Raw genomic sequence first — 21,328 nt, 5'->3', positions numbered from 1 at the left:
GGACTAAACAAAGAGGACTGGGCCTGGGAAATGGTTAGGGGATAGAGACTTGTTTGAAACTGCATTTTAAAACTTCTGGCTCTGGCATGAGTTTTTCTCCCCCTCTCAAAATATTAGAAAAATATAGCAAGTTACATATAAAGCACTTCTTATCTTTTGTTTTCATTGGGTCCACGAAGTTCATCCCTCATGTCATCTTTTTTGACAACAACAGTTTATGAAATAATAACATCATAAAGAAAGGACGTTGGAACAAGCTATAATAAAACAAAATCTGTGGTTGATATTTCACATGTTTAAGGTGAGATCCAATCTGCAGTGAAACAAACTCATGGGAGATTCCTGATTATTTTCATACAAAATGAATTGGATGCAAATTCATTACTGTTTAGAGACTGAATCTCAGTGACAGTTTGTCCCTGGGGGCATTGAAAACTATTTTAAATCATTCTGATAGTTAATTATTCAGTAAAACACTTTATCATATAAAATAACTTTAATAATTTATGCTAATGGGGCATTGCAGACGTAACTGTAGGACTGGTCTGGAGGAGGGGAAGACTGTGCCTGCACACAATAATCATAATGAACTGTAGTAACACGTGTATTACATTTGATATGCAAGTAAAACATTTGTGATCACTTCAGTTTTTTTCCCTGTCCCTCTCCCTGCACATATGTCTACAATACTATAAAAGGCTCTTAGTAAACTTAAAAATAGCCTAACTTCAGAAATCTAGTAATAATGGTAGTTTGAAAGGAATTAAGACACATACTAGAGTTTAAATCTTCTAGATTAAGTGTCAGAGAATAGATAATGATCAGATGCAGGTCCTAGGTATCTCAGTTATATTTGGTGCAGCAGACAAATACCTAAGAAGTAAGAGAAGAGAAAGCAAAGGAGATGTGACTGTACTTTTTAAAGAGTGCTCTGTAAAGAAAGAACTTAACAAATGTTCTTTTTTGGAATTCCAGTGGTGAAAGGGATTGACCAAAGGTCCAGTTGTGGTGGAAAAAATGCTTGAAGTGACTTGAGCATGAAAATTAAACACCCTGAAGAAAAGAGTTCAGGACAGGCACTGCTTGATTCCTACTCTGCCAGAGAGGAAAGGAGGTGATACCGTATTGCATAGCCCTGAAAGTCATGGATTTATGCAGTCGATAGAAACAGCCACATAAATGCATATAATGCTTCTCTGCATTTGTATGTATTGTAGTGGTATTTGTTTGTATGCTCTGGGTAAACATGGAGATGTACAGTTCTAAAAGAATCCTGTGTTACCCAAGATCTCAAAGGTTTTGTGACTGACTCATGAAAAACACTTCTGAGTTTTAAACCTATTCTACCTCTTGGCATGGGACAAGAACAAAAGCTCAGTGATTTCCTCTAATATTCAAAGATGCAGAAGAATAAGCAACACAGAACTGTGCATATTTTATATAAACTTTTCGTGGTTTTGGTTTTTTTTACCCTTTTCTACTTTGTCTCTGATGGAAGTCAACTCCCAAGACACAGACACCTTCTGCTTGGTTCATGCTATAGAGTATGAAATCAGAGTGGTCTGAAGTGTTTGCATATATTTCTCCATGTCGGTTCAGAAGAAACACAAGGAGAAAGTGAATGAGTTCCCCTGCCTGAAAAGTTGTCTGTGTTTTAGCAACTAATCTAATGCTGCAACTTTTGCATCAGTATTCCTTATGGAACAGCAAGAATCCCACTGCAAGCAAAGCTGTTGCTTTAAAGCCAGGATCTGAGGCCGTGTTGACATCAGTAAGTGTTCCATCCGAATGCTGCCGAAGCATTAATGATGGATGTGATTCCCATTATTCATATAGTGTGCACCAGCAAATATTTGCAGGTGAATGAGATTGCCATACATGGCCTTTAATGCTGACATGAACAGCAATTTTCAAATTCAATCCCTTACCTCTCACACTCAGTTCAGTTTGTACAGCCTCAACTTTTCTATATAGCCATGGTATAAATTTTTTGCTTCATAGCTATCCTCATATGGGTACTGAAAGGCAAAGTTTGGGAGTTGGTTTTTATTTTTATAAGCTTCTTTCTTTAGTTATGAATAAAAATCCAGTTATTTAGTTACAAATAAAAATACAGTCTCACTTTCAAAGAAAACAGTGCAATCAAAACAATAACTCCCCTACAAATATAACACCATGTTCTACAGGACAAGTATTGATTAAAACAAAAAGGGCTTTTTAAACACCATTAATTCTTACCAATTCCAGTAGTTATTGATTCTGTATCAATGTCATTAGCCTTTCTCTTTGCCACTTCAGCTAGTGCCAATTCACCCTTATCTAGTGCAAGGTAATGGATGTCCTTTGGAAATAAAGCAGAAAAAAAGAGATTAATCTAAAATGAATCTCAATAGGAGCAACAAAAGGGATTTTGAAAGAAAGAGGTTCTTTTATTACTTAGATCACAAACACAGATGGAACTGATGAACCTACCATTATGTTTTAATTCCTTCCCAATGCAAATTTATTATCTTACTTGCGCTGTTGAATACAGCAATGAATAAAACACTGACCAATCACACACTAATAAAAGTGAAGCTATTGACTCAGGGTATGAAAGAAACCTAACTACTTTTGAAGTAAAGTCTGTTGGTGCAACAGAATTAAAAGAGGGTTGATAGGAGGTGGCTCTGTGTAAACCAGACCTCAAGTATGGAACTCTTCTGGTTGACAGCCCGTATTTGAAACGTGTTAAAAGTAGATGTGGTGCTTAGAGACATGGATTAGTGGTGGACCTGTTGGTAATGGGTTAACAGTTGGACTTGATGATCTTAGGGGTCTTTTCCAATCTAAATGATTCTATGATTCGAAGGTTTCCACCTGGTACATGAGTTTTGGGGTAAAGATCTGGAGGCACTAATTTTTGTTTGAAGGCTGTCATGTTCACTCACTGTTCTTTGAGTAAGGTGATGGTGGTCCTCCTTGGGCTGATATTGGAGGTAATAAGAGCAACAGTAGCTGCTCAATGGTTTTAACGTCCACCTAGCTGACATGATTCCTGAGTCACTCCTGGACAACAAGGGGCTTTACGAAAATGTTGCTGTCTAGCATGAATAGCTGTTAATACTCTGAATCTACTCCTTCATTTAGGGTTAAAAATCAGAGGGCTGCAGCAGGGATGTATCATTATATATAAATATAGAATGGTTTGGATTGGAAGGGGCCTTAAAGATCATCTTGTTCTGATCTCCTGCCATGGGCAGGGACACTTTCCACTAGATCAAGTTGCTCCAAGCCCTATCCAACGGGGCCTTGAACACTTCCAGGGATGGGGCTTCCCTGGGCAACCTGTGCCAGAGCCTCATCACCCTTTCAGGGAAGAATTTCTTCCTAATATCTGACCTAAACCTGCCCTCTTACAGTTTAAAGCCATTTCCCCTTGTGCTATCCCTACATGACCTTGTCAAAAGACAAGGTTTTTTATTTCATATTAATATTTGAGGTGAAAACCACCAGTACTACATAGAGCACTATTTGTTCAAGAATATATTATTCCTGCTGACAAATTACAGTATCACTGCCCCTGGTTTTGGCCATTGAAGTAAAGTTTCATCCTTGACCATTAATAAAGAGATAATTAATCCCCTTCTCATTTGGCATCATGTTGCTCTGTGCATGAACTGTGACACAGAAAGTGAGGGTAATCCAAGAACAGTTGGCAATTTTTTTTTTCCCGCACTTCATTGCTGAAAATGCCATTTGGTATCCAGAGATTTGAGTCATTCCTTTGTTCTGCAATCCATCTGCATGCAGGAATTTAAAGGGGAAAGGAGTATTTGCTGGAAATATTGACCTCTGCATACCATAAAAGCAACTATATTCTCAGTAATGCAGAAGATTTCAGGTGAAACTGTCCTTCTTGGTGTGAATTTACTGCCATTTTCATCAATATGACAGAAACTCTTACAGGAAAAGTGACTTTCGTCTACAGAGAGAAGTTATATGAAAAAAGTGAGAGTAATAGTGTTAGCAGAAAGATGTGCTGCCCTTATTAACCCCTCATTTAATAATAGCAATAAAAAATTAAAAAACAAAAAAAAAAGACCCAAACTGAGAACGTTAGGGAAATTGAGACTGATTATGCAAGAAAGCCTGGACCTGACTTTCAGGATCCCCACAGTCTGCAGGGGACAACAGCTTTTTCTCATCACAAACACAGGTGTGACTTAAAAAAATGTGCAAGTGTCTTGGAGCAAAGTAATGAGTTACGAACTTGTGGCGAACTCTGTATTTCCTCTCTGAGTAGGTCTAACACGGTTGTCGGGAGAAAAGGGCCTGAGTAGCAAGGTATGACTTCTATGAAGATTAAACAGCAGATATTGTCAGCTTATTAAGATAACAATAGAAAACCCAAGGGCTCTTGGACAAGTCTGAACTTATAGAGATTTGAATGTACAGGTAGACACTTAAAATACATTCTGACAATGCTTAATGACTGTCTTTTTGTAGTTTAAACTATGAGAAGTATTGCACACCTCCATGCAACTTTAAATAATAAACTTGGGGAGAGGATGGAAACAGCTGCAGAAAATGAAGAAGTTCTGTCAGCAAAGAAGTTGTGCATTCCGTGTGTGTCAAAGCAGCTGGTATTTTAGACCTTGGTTTTGCCTGTTTTCTGTTTTGGGTAAAGAAATGTAAAGATGTCACATATACATCACTGACTAACAGGGGCCTTGTAAGAAATAAAGGTTAGCAGTAGGTTGGTAAGTGGTTTTCTTTGTTATTCCTCAAGTTGCTGTCAGGAAGAAGAATTAAAAAAAGTTGTTTTTGTCTCCTCTCTAAACAAGCTTTAGAAAGAAAAGATTACCAAAATAAAATCTCCTAATTAGACCATTTCAGATTAAATTTAGGTGTTTCTCATTCAAATAAACAAGTAAAATTGGATTTTTCTATGAATTTATGACTCTGTGAGTAGAACTAAACTAGAAAATTAAAAAAGAGAAAGAAGGAACACCAGATTACAAGGTGGTTTAAAGAATGACAGAAAAAAGGCAATTAAATTACCTGAACATTCATGACATATTTTTTTTTCACACAATTACCTAAGAATTTATCAGTCCCAAGATCACATCCTTCTCGAAAACAATGGGGACAATAAAAACAATTTCCAGCTGCTTACTGGGAGCTTGCTGAAAGGGTTGTATTTTATCATTTAACAGTTTGCTTACTTTTTGGACTACTTCCTTTTTTTACCCTCACCTTTGTGACTCACAGAGCTGGCCGTTGGTGAGCAGAAGTCATTTGAAACACTGATGTGCATTTGTCTATAGGATATTTCTGGGCAACACTCCAACATTTCTTCGAAGCATGCACTTTCCTCATCTGTGTATCACCCAAGATCTGACAGTTTTATTAAAGTGTCTTTTCCTTGCACTTTTTTCTGCTACCTTTGGTACGTGGGATGGCCTTTTGAATTTTCAGCAGCTGAGAGCTGGAACGTACTATAAAAGGATTTCAAGCTAACAACCTTTCCACTGCTTGATCTTTTCTGTCACAGATTGGATCAGTCACTGTCCAATAAATGGAGCTGTTGTTCATGATATTATGTCCCTTTCAGTTTTATTTTTTTATTGAACTTTGTAGGAGATGATATTAATTGATGGACTTAGATGTGACGTGAGGGTAAAGCTTGTGGAGAGACACAGCAGTGTATCTTTGTCTTGTTATGGCATCATACCAGTGATGCTATAGCCATAGGACTAACTTCTAAGTTTTTTTTTTTCTTTTTCATTTCTATGAAAGAAATTAGCTCTCAGATAGCATTTCCTCAAACTTCTCTGCGATAATTTCAAAACAAATAATGGGAATGCTGCAGAGCCCTGTTTGGAGAAAGAGATGCTCAGAATAAATTCTCCAAGATACAGGACATTTTCTCAGAAGTCTCGGATGACAGCTGTTCAATGTTTGCATCTGCCTCAGCCTATGTTATATCTGCTCTTCTCTATCCTTTCTTTTTTATTGCTTCTCTGTTCTCCTTTAATAAACAGATTTTTTTCTTTCTCATTTTGCCTATGTCATCAGATGTCTTTATTTAGACTACTATTTCTTCTTGAAATCCTATTAATTAACTGGAATAAAGTGATGTGACTCCTAGAGCCATCTGAGGTTTTAAAAATGGATAAAAAGGCTTTAAACATACGTAAAGTCAAGTTGTATGTTACTAATTGCATTTTGATTTATATAAACAATATACAGGAATCATTCAGTATTAAGCAGAAGAGAGGGATGTACAGACCTTGCTTAGCAGTAGTATTGTTATATTAATATTAATATTGTTATATTAATACCTAGAAGAACTGTAAGGTTTCAAGGAACAGGCTATCTAATTTTCACAGTATTAAGCACAATGAAACCAAATTCCCTAGAAATTACCATGGCACAAATAAATACTTGTAATGACCTATGCATGTTTAAACTTCTTGAGTCCTGTACTTAGTGGTCTTGCAGTAGTGCCACTGTTAGCTTATTGCAAAGTTTGTTCATTATAACTTACTTAGAAAAGGAATTAGCAAAAGGACATTTCCCCAGAGGAGGCAGGTATGTGAGCTGCTTGTTGCATAATTTAGGGGAAACTATGAGGAATCTCAAAGGCAACGCAAGCAGAACAAGGACATTAAAGAACTAGTTTTGATCTCACAGTAACATAAGCCAGGGGAAACTCTTTGGAAGTATATATTTATGATGAAGGGCATTGGTAGGATGGGAAATGAAGAGTAGGTGTTGAGAGAGGAAAGGAAAGAGTAGGAAAGGATAGAGTTAATTTCTTGGTGAACATTGAACCTCCTCTTGAAAAAAGCTGGAGAACCTTTTTGTTGAGAGCAGAACATGATATCACCTGCGGAGCTAGTACTGACAGTCCCTCCCTCTTGTTAGCAGCTGTGCACCCATCTCATGACCCAACACTGGTGTTCCCCCTCTGCCCTGGGACAGAGGTCCTCCTTCAATCCTGCTGCCAGCAGAGGGAAGGAAAGAGAAAAAGATCATGTAGGAAATGCTCTCAGTCATATGAAAGAGGGCCCTTTAGATGGATGGCATGCCAAATGAGGGGTCATTTATTCTGCCAGCATGGCTAAAATTAGGGAGAATTTATTATCTGTACAGTGGGAGAGCCCTCAATAAAAAGCTGCTCCAAACATCCTACAGTCTGAATCTTATAAGTAGTTGTGGCAGTGTTTAGCATGATTAGGTATAAAATCTGTACTGAGGAGGTTATGTTCAATAAAAAGAGAAAAGGAAAAAGACGATCTAAAAAGAGGAAAAATCAAGGAGAGTAAACACAGACCGTGTAATGAATTTCCTAAAAGTCTGACATTTCCATCACATTCTTTTGATGCATACTTAGGAAAGTTTATCGCAGTATTCACATCTTTCTAATTAGATGGAACAAGCCAGATGATTAGAGCCATGAAAAAAACATCAAAAGGTTCACACAACTTTTTATATAATTAGAAGGGAATTTTCATAACCCCTAAAAGCAGGATTTAATTGTGTAATTTAACATACAATTTAAATATCAAGATCAAACTAGCAGGGCAAGTGACTTAATGGGATAAATGATATTAACATCAAGTGTCAAAGCTTAATTTAAACAACAGAATGTCTTCATTATGCAAAAGAGTCAAGTAAACGAATCGTTCAAAGGGCTTTTTTTTCAACAAGCCCTTTCCTATTGTTTCTTTGAAAACAATGAAATCAGCTGTGGAGCAGCAACATGCTGAGAGACTAGGAGAGCACGATTGGCTTTGTCCATCTGACCTCACTGTGACATTGCGGTGCACGATCTTATAAAACAAGAACCTCCTGCAGAGCTCACACAGAGGACCTTTTAAGAGCTGGTTAATTTTACTTTTGTAGCTAATTAAATGGGAGGGGGCAGAGAGTGCATAAAATGTTAAAACCCTTGTGTTGATGCTGCTGAGCTTTGTTGTTTTAAAAGTACCAGCAGAGGCGTTCATAATTTGTCACTTTTCACAAAGCCCTAAGAGACAAACTAAGAGCATTCAGGATCCCCAGGATATGGACAGCTCTTGTGTCCAGGGCACAGCAGTTGGACTTAAAGGAACACATTAGAAATGTATAAACTTATTAGAATGAAGATGACATTCAGCCACAGCAGGTCAGACGGAGAAGGTTAAAGTTAAAAAACATATACAACAATTCCTGAAAAAATAAAGGATGGCCTATAGGCCATGCTGGGGAATATGTCAATTACTCTAAAGATACTTAACCCCTACTGATGAGTTCCATGATGGCAAAGGGCAAAGCAGGTAGAAAAGTTCTGTCTTCAGTATTTGTCCAAGACTGCAAATGACACAAAACCATTTTAACATCCTGACAACAGCCTCTGTCTCCAGAAATGACTCACCATAAACAGGTCCCGAGCCCCTATGTCAACAGCAAGCAGAAACGCTTTTTCAAACCTTTGATACCTGAAAGAAAAAGGAAACATGTCACTTGCTGAGGTTAATTTAAGAGCTGCATCGAATATTGCCAATGGACAGAGGAAGTCCTGCAATAATCATAAAAAGAGATGTTAAAGCTTTATTGGGGAAACTCGATAGGCTCATATTCAGATTGCAAAACTGTGAGGTAGGACAGTGGCTACCCCTTAGTCTTCTTCATTGTTTAAAACCTTCAGGAAGTGTTATGTTCAGTGTTGAGTCCCATCAGATCTAGTCGTGTCTGAAGGGAGCCGAACTGTAGATCATAACGAATCAATCCTTCACAAAGATACCAGCCACAACATAGATAAATGGTATCCTCAACAATGCTGGTAGGAACCTCAAAATCCTCTACAGAAAGTACTAATCCCAAATCTCACATGACTTTGGAGGTCCCTGTAGAAATTTGTATTGAGTTTTGGCCTTGCAGACCCCTCAATACAGCTTTCTGAAGATGATAATCCAGTCAAGTCATCCTAAAGATGACTTTCAGTCCTTAGGGACTGAAAAGGTAGGGGGTGACCTTGTTTTGTCTCATAACTACCTTAGCCCAGTACTGGCACAGACTCCTGAGAGTTTTCTGAGATTCTATGGTGAAGAAGATTGTGTCAATGAGGTAAAATTAGCGGGAAAAGAGCAAAAATCACAAGCAAAAATTACTCCTGGATGTGCTCTGGAAGGCACCACCTCAGCACCACATAGAGATGCGGTGGAGTAGGAAGGGGCAGTGTGGATGTGGAACTTCCCCTTCATAGTTAAGCCAGGAGGGCTGTTCCATGGCACACTGAGACCATTCCTTTGGTGTGTTGAGGGCTTGCTGAAGAACAGCTCTTTCCATTTGTGGTGACAGACTGACACCTTCTTCCTACCCAGACACCACACACAATCTCCTGGGAATTACAGCAAATACCCACATGGGATGGACATACTGTGCAAGGCTGTACATATCCTGTTGCTTGCAATCCTTTGGAATTCCATAGAAGTGGAAGGAAACAAGCCATCCATCAGAAGATTTCTGGGGATATATATGCACAGCGTGGCACTGGCAAACACCAATCCCAATGGGAAATTCTGCACTGGGCTAATGCTTCTCTTATACTAGATGTAGATAATTATTATGTGACAATATACTATGAGAAAGTGATTTTATTTGTACACATTTTCTTCTATTGCCCATTTTTAACTGTTTAAAATGACCTATGAAAATAGATTTGGGGATTATTTTTGGAAATACAAAACAACAAAATACCCCAGTGTTATTTCATTTGGGAGGTAAAAGATTGATTCCATGTAAAATGATTTCTCTGTTTTTCCCATTACTGGTAAATTTTCCCCCTTTTCACCTGTTATATGTCAACAATGTATCAGTTGTAGATACTTGAAGTTTAGGAAGGAGATGACTGGGGCAAAAAGCAGCATTGTGATTTCTCAGGGTCTGTGTTTGCCAAATGAATATTGTCAGGCAGCATGACACAGATACCAGAATTTATACAGTTCTGTGCCTTGGTGGTATCTTAGGAATCAGTGGACAGTGATGTAGCTCCTCCTTGGGACAGCGTGAAGAAGAGGAAAGATGGGAATCCTCCTTCCCCTTGGTGGGTAAAGGAGTCCCATAAGAGGCACCATGCTGGGATTCCTGTTTCTGGCAAAAGCCTCAGTGGTTTTCTGCCTCCCTCTTGTTACAGCCTTATCGCTCCCTTGCACCGCACATTTGGAATGATTCAGCAGATTGCAAGATAGAACCAGAGAGGACTTTTCCTTCAAGGAATAACATTTGTGACAAGAAGGCATAATATGTTAGCTTAAGTAGAAAAGGAAATGCACTCTCCAGGTGAGGTTCCTAAGAGCTGGAGTGGGGAGTCCTTTCCTCCCTAGAGCTAATCTCCCTGCTGTGTCTTCCAAGTACTAATTTGCAGCCCTCCTCACAGAACCAGTTTAAGGGAGGGGAGGGGATGAATTAAAGTTAACCTCTTGATCACTAGGAAGCAGGCAGTGCACCCCCATTTTATCATAGGTGTTTGAAGCTTTTCAACATGATTCCTGTGAGGGTTTTTCCACTAAAATATGTAGTGTTGAAATGCTGTTTCTGAAGCTATGCTTTAATTAAGACAAATAAGTACACGTTATAATACGTTTATCTTGAACAGCTATCATGTATGTATTTTTTTCTGGCACTTTTTTTTTTCTCATTACAGATTAAATACACATTCTTAGTACTTAGAGGGGAAATTGGAAACCAAACAGAAACCAGCTATACGACCAACTAAAAAAAATGTCTATCATTATTTTGTTTTCCCAAAGTTATCACTATATACAGACTATCTGAATGACATTTGCTTTAGCAAAGGCAAAAATGTCTGCAACCAAAAAATGTAAAGTAACTTTTTCATTTGATTTTACAGCAGAACAGCCTTAGCTGTCATTTCTTTGTAGGTTCACAAAGATTTCAATTTTTTTCCCTTTAATCAACATACATACTTCAGTCCCATTATGGACCCTATTCATAAAACTGTGAAGTTAGCTCAATATTTTCAGATCTGTACCAAAGGAAAAAAGGGGCAATAAAGAGTATCTAGAAATGCCCTTCACAAACCAAGAACTGGAAATAACAGTCCCAGTTACTTCATAATTTATTATAAATGGAATTACTTTAAAATAAAGTGAAGGTTTTAAAGACAAGTGACAAGTTTGCATTACTAAGGCAAACAGTATTAAATCAGTCAAGAATGTCCAGGGTTTTTTAACCCAGTTTTACTAGAAGATAATGGTTATTTTGAATCTCTTTGGTATGAAAGTTGTGTTGGTTTTCATCTACAGGAATCATTAGAGAGAGGTCTATATAGCATGAGACCAACCTCAAGCCAATCATGCCTGTTTTGTAAAGCATGTTTTGTCATGGGAAGACCTCTTGCTGTTCAGCTCCTCAAACAAAGAAAAAAACCCCAAGCAAAACACTCTCTCCCTTTTGTTCTTGTGCCACAATCACAAGGCACAATATTTGCTTTCTAAAATGGAATCTACAGGGCCCTGGTGTCTTCCCACCCCTTCCTCCACCCCCTTCCTCCACCTTGCAACTGCTTGTTTCACAATAACTCCAGCAATCAAGACTTATATGTCTCTTGAAAAAGAGAGATAAGGAAATCAACCTACAAACCAAGAAGTTCAGCCACTCGTTTGGTCAAAGTGACAGGCAACAGAAATATGACTTTCAAGATTAAAACCCTCAAACTGCAATTAACTATGTAGGACATACAGGAAAATATCTCCCTGCGAGCCATTTAGTAGATACAAAATTAACTTCAAATTCTCATGTAATAAAATAATGCTGTTATTATATTCACATATGCAATGTTTCTCTGTATTCTACAAAAATATAAAAAGTGGCTATTAGTGTGGACAAGGAAATCAAGGGGAAATGTGAGTGGTATGACAGAGGTCATGCAGGTCAAAAATGGTCAAGGTAGAGAAGAATCCAAACCCGCCTTCCTTCAGTGAAGTGGCAGACCTGATGTCTGCCTGTATTTTGGGATGCGACTTAACTGACAAGATGCCAGGAAAGCCTTCTATTTTTAAATAAAATATATCAGTAGTAAAAAAAATATGTTATCTGTAACTTCCGAGAGGCTATCCTGTTCACTGTCATAAATAAAAAGAGAATCAAATGGCCAGGGTTTCTTCCTGTTGGATGTCCAGAAATAAAGTAATTTTAAATACTGTTGGTTGAAACAATATGCATGGATTGCAGCCTGCAGAGAAGGGAAAAGAAGTCTCTTTGGTTTTTATGAGAGGTTCTACAAATATATGTCATATGTATTCCACAACAGCTAAACTGAATGTGGTCACTTAAAGACAGAGATACATTTTTTGTGCTGAAAATGGTCAACTTGAAAATACTTGCAATATTTAGCCATAAAATTAAAATGCCTTGAAAGACCTCCAGGAACCAGAAAAAAAAATCATTTGGAGGGAGGAGGAAAGGAAGGGAAAGGGAGCTCATGCAAGCAAGAAATATAGTGCAGAAAAGATGGAAACATTTCTTTAGGGACTAGTTACAACCAACAAGCCTTCTTAGACATGCTCATCGACCATGTAAGCATATTCCTTGTGCTGGGCTGATAAAGGAGGGCTGCAGCAGTTTTTTTCCTTGTCTTCAATAAGAGTACACAACATTTAGAAAATAATCTGCAGGGGAAGAGCTGTGGCACAAATAATATTTATAAGGCAATCCTTTTTAATGGAAGAAATTTCAGAGTCCTCCTCATCTCACAGTCCAATCAAGAGTGATACACATTCAAAAAGTGGATATTAAATATACACTGAGCAAACGGAACAGGAAAAAATGAATATTGATATAATTTACATGTAATCAAACTACACTGAAATTAAGTTTTAATTGTTCAGTATTCCATGATGCATATGCAGATTTTAAAGTATTCAGAATATCAATCAAGTGTTTACTTACATCAAGCAATTGTATTTAAGCATACAAAACAGATGATGAAAATATGTTCAATCAGCTACAGCTCCCAACACTTACTGCTGGGTTTACATGATCACTTTTAATTCAGTTATTTCATTTAATATTTCAATTTAATAGCTCATTCTTTCATTCAATTTCTAGGCATCTTGCCCATTTCTTAAACTCAATAATAATAATTATTCATAAAAGGAGCTGTTTCCCCATAAATTCTCATATCAGTAATTTTTGGAACAGAAATGATTTTCATTCTTTTTTTTTCCCCCTCAAAATATGTTGTTATTATCTGAAATATTTTCCTTTTAAATTAGACAATATTAGAATAAAGAATGACATCCGTAAAATTAATCTGAACCCCATTTCACTGGAATTCTGAGCCAGAATAATTAGAGATTATCAAGTTAAAGAATGCAAAAAGTGTGTGGCTAGGTTGCTAAGTGGTTGATTTTTAAACGGGGGCAGATTGGTTTTCAACAAGCTGTTGAACACAACACCACTGCTTTAGGCATGTAGCTGCAGATCAGAATACAGCTTCAGAGCCCATTTACAAAACCAGGGCTTAAAGACTCCCACATTTCACATGAAACATAGGGATGTGGTATGAAGCCAGGTACAGACGATGTAACTTCAGCGCATCCTTACAATGACAGCACTGAAATCCTATTGAACTTTAATGAAATATTTTGAAGTAAATTTTCAGAAAATTCTGATGACTTAGAATGCTTGTAATCTGTCATGTATAAAGTATAGTATTAGTCAAAGACTTATATCCTGCATTTTATAGTGAATGCTGAAAAACTGGTACTTAGAGTTCCTGGAGAGGAATAAATACATCAAGATCTTACGTTTCATAAGAAAAGAAACCAAACCAAAACACTTTAAGCAAAAGTCAACCAAAACCTGATATGATTTCACCCTAATGAGTTCAGTAGGATACTCTATTTTAAATAATACAGCTGTTGAAAACTGAATTCTGCCTGAAGACCAGGAACTCTCCAATGAACCCATCTTATGCTTTCTCTTACACAGCCTCAGCACAACAACCCTTCCTCTTCCCAAGGTACCCTGCCAAAATATACTCTGGACAATACACTGTCCTTTTCCCAGCAGGGTATCCTCGTCTCCCTCCCAGCAATGGTTGGAGCAAGGGGCAATGGGGACACTGTTTGGTGTTAAGCAGTGCATGTCTTGATTGGCAGAACATCTATCTGCTGAACTTTCACTGTAGCTTTTCTGGGACAGAGATAACCTCCTGCACTCTATTTAACCCTAACTGGTTGCTGATTTTCACAAAACTTGCAAGCATTTGCTTATTTCTGAGACTTCTACCCTCTGTTAAATTGGCTGAGATTCACCAATGATTCTGTAAGTTAGTAGGGAAGTGGCAGAAGGATCAATGCATGCATTGGAACCTCTGAGATGCTTGGTAGTATTATTTTGCCAAGCTCCTGCTATTATGCTACTGGGATTTTAGGTTATGAGCTCTTTTGAACAGGACACACAAACCTTTTTACCTTCTAAGATACACTCAAGCTGACCAAGAGAAAGTGCTGCAGAGCACCAAAGGCTAATGGAGAAACAGCCACTGGGTCTATATGTATGTGAGTCAAGGGGATAATCTCCTAAATTGTATTTTAGATGCAGGAGCTCTGAAAGTTGTCCAGGTATAATCTATACATCCCTTCAGGCCCAGATTTAGCAAAGCATTAATGTATGAGTTTATGACCTATAATTTTCTGTAGGCCCTAAATATGGGCATGTTAAGTGAAGTGCTGGATTTGGGGCCTGAGTGACTTGTTTAAAAAGAAATCCCTTGTGGAACCTTTCAAAGGTCATACACAAATAGGTCTCAGGTAAGAGTGAATAACCATGAGAAAATACAATATACAAATACAAAATACAGCTATCTCAAGGCACCCAAAATTTCTGTTACTTGAAGGATACTGCCAAACTACATATCTCTGACCTAAAGGAAGTCCACCTATAACTTAATAGATTTTTGGGCATAGAACCGAATGCCCTTCACATCAAAGAGTACCCTCTGGTATGAAGCAAGAAAACAAACAAGCAAACCAAATTAAAAAAATAGGAGGAAAGAGAAAGCTAATAAGGGGAGCCAGACAGTATGACTCTCTGACCATAGAAAGCCCTTGAGGGCTGTAACTGGATGTGAATCTTGAAGTCATTCCAAAACTGAACATAAAAAAGAAGTTAATAATCTTACCCTGTGATTCCTATCTTCCAGGGTGATATTCTGCTCTAGGAAACCTATATGTACTTTTGTGTGAAATAGTTCAGGTGACTCTCTTAAACACACATGTTTCTTCTCAGGACAGGCTTTCTATGTTTTGAGTCAGATATTCAAGTGAACCAAGTTAGTTTTTGAACAAATTAGTTTAATAATAAGGGATCTTTTAAACCCTGAAAGCACATATTTAGCAAGAAATAGTCTAGATATATGAAATATTCTAGAAAAGGTAGTGGGTTTAGGTATAAAGAAAGATACGTTGTTTATTTGCTCAAATTAACCAGAACTAGTTTAACATTCTAGAACTGCCTCATACCTACACCAAATAAATATTAGTTTAAAGATCCTGATTTTGTGAATGTTTATGTCACACGCTTTCCATGTGATGTTGGTCAATCACTTTAGCCTGGGTTCTTGTAGGACAGACCACTGAAGAATAGGGCTGTTGGAAGCAACAGCAATCTTTTCCTACTGTGAGTCAGAATTCTTCCATATCAAAACTCTTTCATATCTGTCAAGTCCTCTGAGATTTTCCACAGTAGATGCTAGAAAAGTCTGGATAACAGAAATTTATTACTATAATAAAATATTAATATATAAATTGAAACTATTAAAACTTATTTCTTTTTAAACTAGATTCTGTCTTTTCTTGTAATCTGTCCTTCCTTTGAATTTTCTACACTCCTTTTTTCCTTTTTCATACTCATTTTCCTTGAAGAGAATATACTTTGTTGCCATAGCAGTATTTCCCTACCTTGCAATTTTATCATAGTGGCTTTCCTTCAGGTTTCTCTAAGCTGCAAGTGACACCCACCCAGCAAACACAGGCTCCCCCCACTCCCAAACCTCTACATTCCTCCAACCTCTCACTACTTAGGAACTCCTCAACAGTCTATCTTTATCTTTAAATACAGACACACTCCAACATACTCTTCCAAAGTACTCTGGGCTAAAAACAGGTGTTAATTAAAAATGCTGATAAGAGTCAGTGACACCTGTTGTTTCACATTTATTTTACTCAACCCTGTCTGTTAAATCCTAGCCTTTATTGCATTAATTCGCTTCTGCTTTTCTTCTTTTCCAGCTTTATCCCTCTCACTCTGGTGATCATGTAAACTTAACAGTATGTCTTGAAAGCTGGGTTTTATTGAGCAAACATATCAGCATGTCTACACACTAAAGACAGCTATATAACAGAGGCCCAGTATCATCGCTGTGGTTAAGGATGAGTTGCTGCCTCTATAATAAATCCCTATTGTATACGTGTGATATCTCTGCCATTTCCAACTGCAGCAGATGGAAATTTGGTATTAAAGTTAAGATGAACAGACCCTTTTCCTCCTTGACTTTCCATGAGGAACAAGGCCAATTCTCCCTCATGCCTGACATTGGATAAGATGTGTTTTTTTAGTGCTAAGACTTCTCAGAGAAAACACATTACCTCGATATTTTCTAAAGCTGGTTGCCTGAAGATAAATATCTACTCACAGAATCATGGTGCAGGGCCAAATTTTGAATCATTTGCTGAGTTACAGATCCATTAGAGTATATTTACTTTTTCTACCGAAGTTTGTCAATAGCCAAATTATTTCTTTGTAATAAAATAATGCAGTGGTAATGGTCATGAAATTCCCCCCCACAACGACTCAATTACAGCAAATACAGCCACAGGAAAGACAGACAAGCAATTCTCTGAAACTTTGTATGAATTTTGGAACATTTTTTGAGGGACCAAATGGAAAACAACTGAGTATGACATGCTTTTTCTGCACAGCATCGTGTCCAAGAACACAGAACGTAAAAGAGCCATTGTGCTCAGAACAAAGGTACACCTGACCTAATCCCTTGCCATCAGCTGGGCACCAAGGAGGGAATATAAGAACAGGGCAAACATATGGTGATACTTCCCTAAGTAGTCTCCTAGTCTCCAACAATTTGTGATTCAGGGATTTGCTGAGCCAGAGGTGGTTTCGAGGCTGGCGTTCCTCAGTGAATTTCTCTTCTCTGAACCTTGCCTTTGAACTCACATACAATTTTATCATCCACAACATCCTGTGGTAAGGAGGTTCATATTTTAATTACATGTTACGTGAAGAATCACTGTATTTTGAAACTGCCACGTGTTAGCTTTGCTTGATGACCTCTAGTTTTTGTATTAGAAGCAGCAATGAGCAGTCATTTGCTGAGCTCCTCCCTAACACTCACAATTTAATAGATCTCTATCTCAGCTGCCTCTTCTTTAGGTTGAGGAGTTCTAGTCTATTTAGTCATTCCTTTCACTAAAACTGTTTCATGCCTTTAATCATCCTGGCTGCCCTTCCTAGACCTTTTTGAGTTCTACTATATCCTTTTACAGATTATGGGACGCCAAAACAACACACAAAATTCAGGTGAACTGAAGTTCACTGTTTTGTTGTCTAGTCCTTTTCTAAGAATTCCTAGCAGGCAATTTGCTTTTTGTACTTCTGCTGAGCAATGAACTGAGTATTTTATAGTTGTAGAGTTCTAAGACCAAAATTCTTCTTCCAGAATAATATTGAGCTCAGACTGTATCATTTTATACACGAAGTTTGGAGTCACACACACCATGTGCTTCACTTTGAATTTACTTATATTTAATTTCATCTTCAATTTTGACACTATGTCACTGAATCCTGTGAAGCCCTTTTGCTGTTCTTCACAGCAGGTCGTATCTTCGCTGGTGTTAATAATTTAGTATCATTAGCAAATGCTAGCACCTCACTATTTGCTCCTTTGCCAGGCTACTTATAAGTATAGATCTGCTATGCTTATAATTTCCATTGGTGACCTCCATGACGACTGACCATTTACTCTTACTCCGTTTCTTACCTTTTAATGAATTACTTATCTATGAAAGGGAAGCTTTCCTCTTATCCTGTGGCAGCTTAGCTTCTTTAAGACATTTTGGTGGGAGACCTTCCAAAAAGGTCTTCAATGGTCAAACTTTCATCAGTAGCAGCTGGATATCTATTACTGACATGATTGCCGACATCAAAGAATTCTGAGTTTTAAGACATGACTTGCCTTTACATAAATCCTGCTGACTCTCCCCCAGTACAACGTTATTTGTCTGTATGTTCACATTATTTTTAAAATATAGTTTCTACTAATTTCATCGGTACAGAGTCTGGACTTACAGGGCTATAGTTCTTCAAGGTCTCTCCAGGATGTTTTGAAAACTGACTTAATATTTTCCATGTTCCTGTCCTGAGGTGCTAAGGTCATTCTAAATAAGAGGTTATACACCACAGTGTGTATTTCAGATGTTTTATGCTTGACTACCTCTAGAAATTTTGAATTAATTTTACCTAGTCCTGGTCATATATTACTGTTTATCTATCTCTAGTATAATCTCTCTTACTGATACTTCAGTACTTACCAGTGTAAACTAAGAAACATCTCCATTCTTTCCTATCTTGGCCAGTTGGTCAAAAGGAGATTTTTAAAGAGATTGGCATGCCTATCTGCTTTTTGTAAACCTTTCTTTATACATATTTTGCTTGCCTTTCTGCCTCTCTCCTTCCATTACAGAAACCATCTGAGCATCTAAGATTTTTCTGTTAACTGGCCAGTAATAATGTGATACAGGAGCTAGACATTTACAGTGCAAATCATTCCATTTATCTTCAAACAGCTTACCTTTACATGGCTAATTTAAGCTAATTAGGGAGGCTTCTTTTATAGTTAATTGATAGGCACTGACGTTTGATTCTTCACGCTTATCTTAGAGATCTCCCTTCGATGGGATTACTCAACCTTTGGGTGCCCATGTCTTTATACTAACTACAGAGCAAGACTAGATGAGCATGTGAGACATATAAATTCTACATTAAGTCATGAGAGGTGAAGTGCACCCCCAAGACACTACATCCAGTTATTGGACAATTGACTACCGCTGATTTTTGTTCTAAATTTTCCTTATGGTGTTCTTTCCTTGGCAGGCTCTTTGGTTCTGAGGAACCATAAAAGGCAGACCTGCATTTGAAGACAGAAAGCCTAGGGCTGCCTGACTATTCAGTTAGCAATTCCTGGAGGGCACTGGATGGAACTGGGAGAAAAGTCAGAAAAAAAAGGCTGAGAGAGTGGGAGAAAAGTCTGATCTGATGAGCTGAGTTCAAAACAGAATGTTGCCAGATGATCCATATACAGTAAAGGGAAGGCTCAGGGTGGGGCTCAGGAGGACTCTGAAGATGAATGGAGAAGAAGTATCTTGGTAAAGAGATGTGACATGAAATAGTTTGGAAAGACTTCAAGGAAAAAAAATAAATCTTAAATTCAGTTCTCAGCCAGGACCTCAAATTAGATTTTTGAGTGTCATTCCAAAAGGAGATACTATTAGTGACTAGGTGGACTTGATGGGGAGGGAGTAACTGATAACCTGCAAAGGCTGAGGCTGATTTACAGCAGCTGCTCAAGGGTGATGTGTTGTTAAGAACAAATTCTTGATTTTTTCTGTCCATGAATATGGTGTATTTGCATTGTTTCTGCTCTCAATGTATATCCAAAGCCTGTAAGGTTTCAGGGAAACTGCACAGCTGGTACAGCAGGAAAAAGCCACCTTATGAGGGCAGATTATCAGTTACACAACACAACACAACAGTGGTCTCGATGTGGGCTCAGCTTCTGAAAGTAGCAATATCAAAGTCAGATTAACCAGCACGTGGGAATAGGTTTGGCACAAACTACATCAGCCCAGCACAGCTACTCTGTGTTCCTTTTTTCTAGTGCAGTCCCATGGGTGGGGACGTAGCAGAGAACTGGAGGACTTCTGGCACTCTGGGCCACCACACAGCATCTGCTGGTGGCTGTGTGAAATGAGACTGCTATAAAGCAGCTCTGGGACTGCTCCAAGGGTATGGAAGGGGCCATTATTCCCATGCTCCAAGCAATCTCTTTCATTAGGTTGAGGAGCAAACCTCTGACAGGTATTTCTTGTGGTTTATCTTCATGGAATTTTGTTCTCAAGCAATTATGTCATATCATTTGTTATCCCCCCACTCCAATGTTTTTCTCAATATTTCTAACATTGTAATCATCACTAGAGAATTAAATCCTAGAGCTATTCCTGTAGCATCAAAGTATCTGCTTGAAATTGAAAACTGTGTTGGAGCTGGTTTAAGAAAAAAAAAATCATTAACTACATAGGACATTCTAAACTTCTACTGAGATATTTAACCTCTTTAACTGCAAAAATAACTTAGTTGCATTAAATAGGTGCCTTTATTTCTTGTTTCTAAAACAGGTCAAGAAGCATGACCAGGGGAATCTTTTCATGTGTAGTTCCATCACAGCAATATAAATTCTCATTTATCAGTCCCATGGTAATATGAAAACCTTTGGTTTTGATCATTTTCAAAAGATAATAAAAAATGACTCTTCAAAGTCCTCTCCAGAAGGTGCTACTTTAGTCAAAATGCTGCTACTGAACTTACTCCCATAGAGATGAATTCTGTTCATGTGGCCACCATAGAGAACCTGACTGACATCAGTGGTCATTTTATCTGAAGGCATAATTTAATGCCTAATAGGTTACCTTATGAATATAAAAGACATTCTTAGTCCTCAACCATGTCATCATTAATGTTTATACATATTTCGTGACACACTATGTACCAATATAATTATAGATTCTACTTCTAGGGTGCTCTTAAAAAGGATCATAAAAGCTCTTTGCTCACTCTGGCTCTCAGTTCCATACAGATGGCAGCAGACGGGATTGGAAACTATTCCTATGGAGCTGAGGCATCTTTTTCACCTTTGATTTAGGGTCCTGTTTAGGATGGATATACTCACAGTGAATGTCTACTTTGCAGATTGCAGTGCAGTGATACAGGAACCTGCTTACCAAGGGGTAGTTAGTACTGCATTAGTGATGTACCTGCAGGGCAGAAGAGCTTTATTTTAGCTTTTCAAAGGCTGTCTTGGACTTAAATGATAACTGACTGTGTCAAGGCATCATGTCTTGTAGTATAGCAATGCACTTCATAACTCTTGAATAGTGAAGTGATTGATAAAAACCAGTACTGGCTGAAAGCAGGTCTAATGAACACCTGATGCTAATGAACACCTACTTTCTCATCTCCTTTAAGAGTGTTTATTTAC

General features: G+C 37.9%; 1 protein-coding gene across 10 annotated transcripts in view; it reads right to left on the bottom strand.

The window, feature by feature from the left end:
- WDPCP (WD repeat containing planar cell polarity effector) overlaps positions 1-21,328 on the bottom strand; it is a 148,244-nt gene that overhangs the window by 38,262 nt on the left and 88,654 nt on the right. For 7 of the 10 annotated variants that reach the window (XM_051783646.1, XM_051783645.1, XM_051783643.1 and 4 more), the window contains 2 exons: positions 8,405-8,468; positions 2,239-2,341 (listed from right to left, as the gene is read on the bottom strand). In XM_051783646.1, the coding sequence (XP_051639606.1) occupies positions 2,239-2,341; positions 8,405-8,468 (167 nt within the window). The remainder of the gene's footprint in view (positions 1-2,238; positions 2,342-8,404; positions 8,469-21,328) is intronic. The other 3 variants (XR_007903967.1, XR_007903968.1, XM_051783647.1) reach the window with 1 other exon arrangement.

Source organism: Manacus candei, unplaced genomic scaffold (genome assembly GCF_025592945.1).
Source record: "Manacus candei isolate 608988 ecotype Guabito, Panama unplaced genomic scaffold, ASM2559294v1 h1tg000017l, whole genome shotgun sequence".
NCBI lineage: Eukaryota > Metazoa > Chordata > Aves > Passeriformes > Pipridae > Manacus > Manacus candei.
This window is presented reverse-complemented; position numbering and strand designations above follow the sequence as displayed.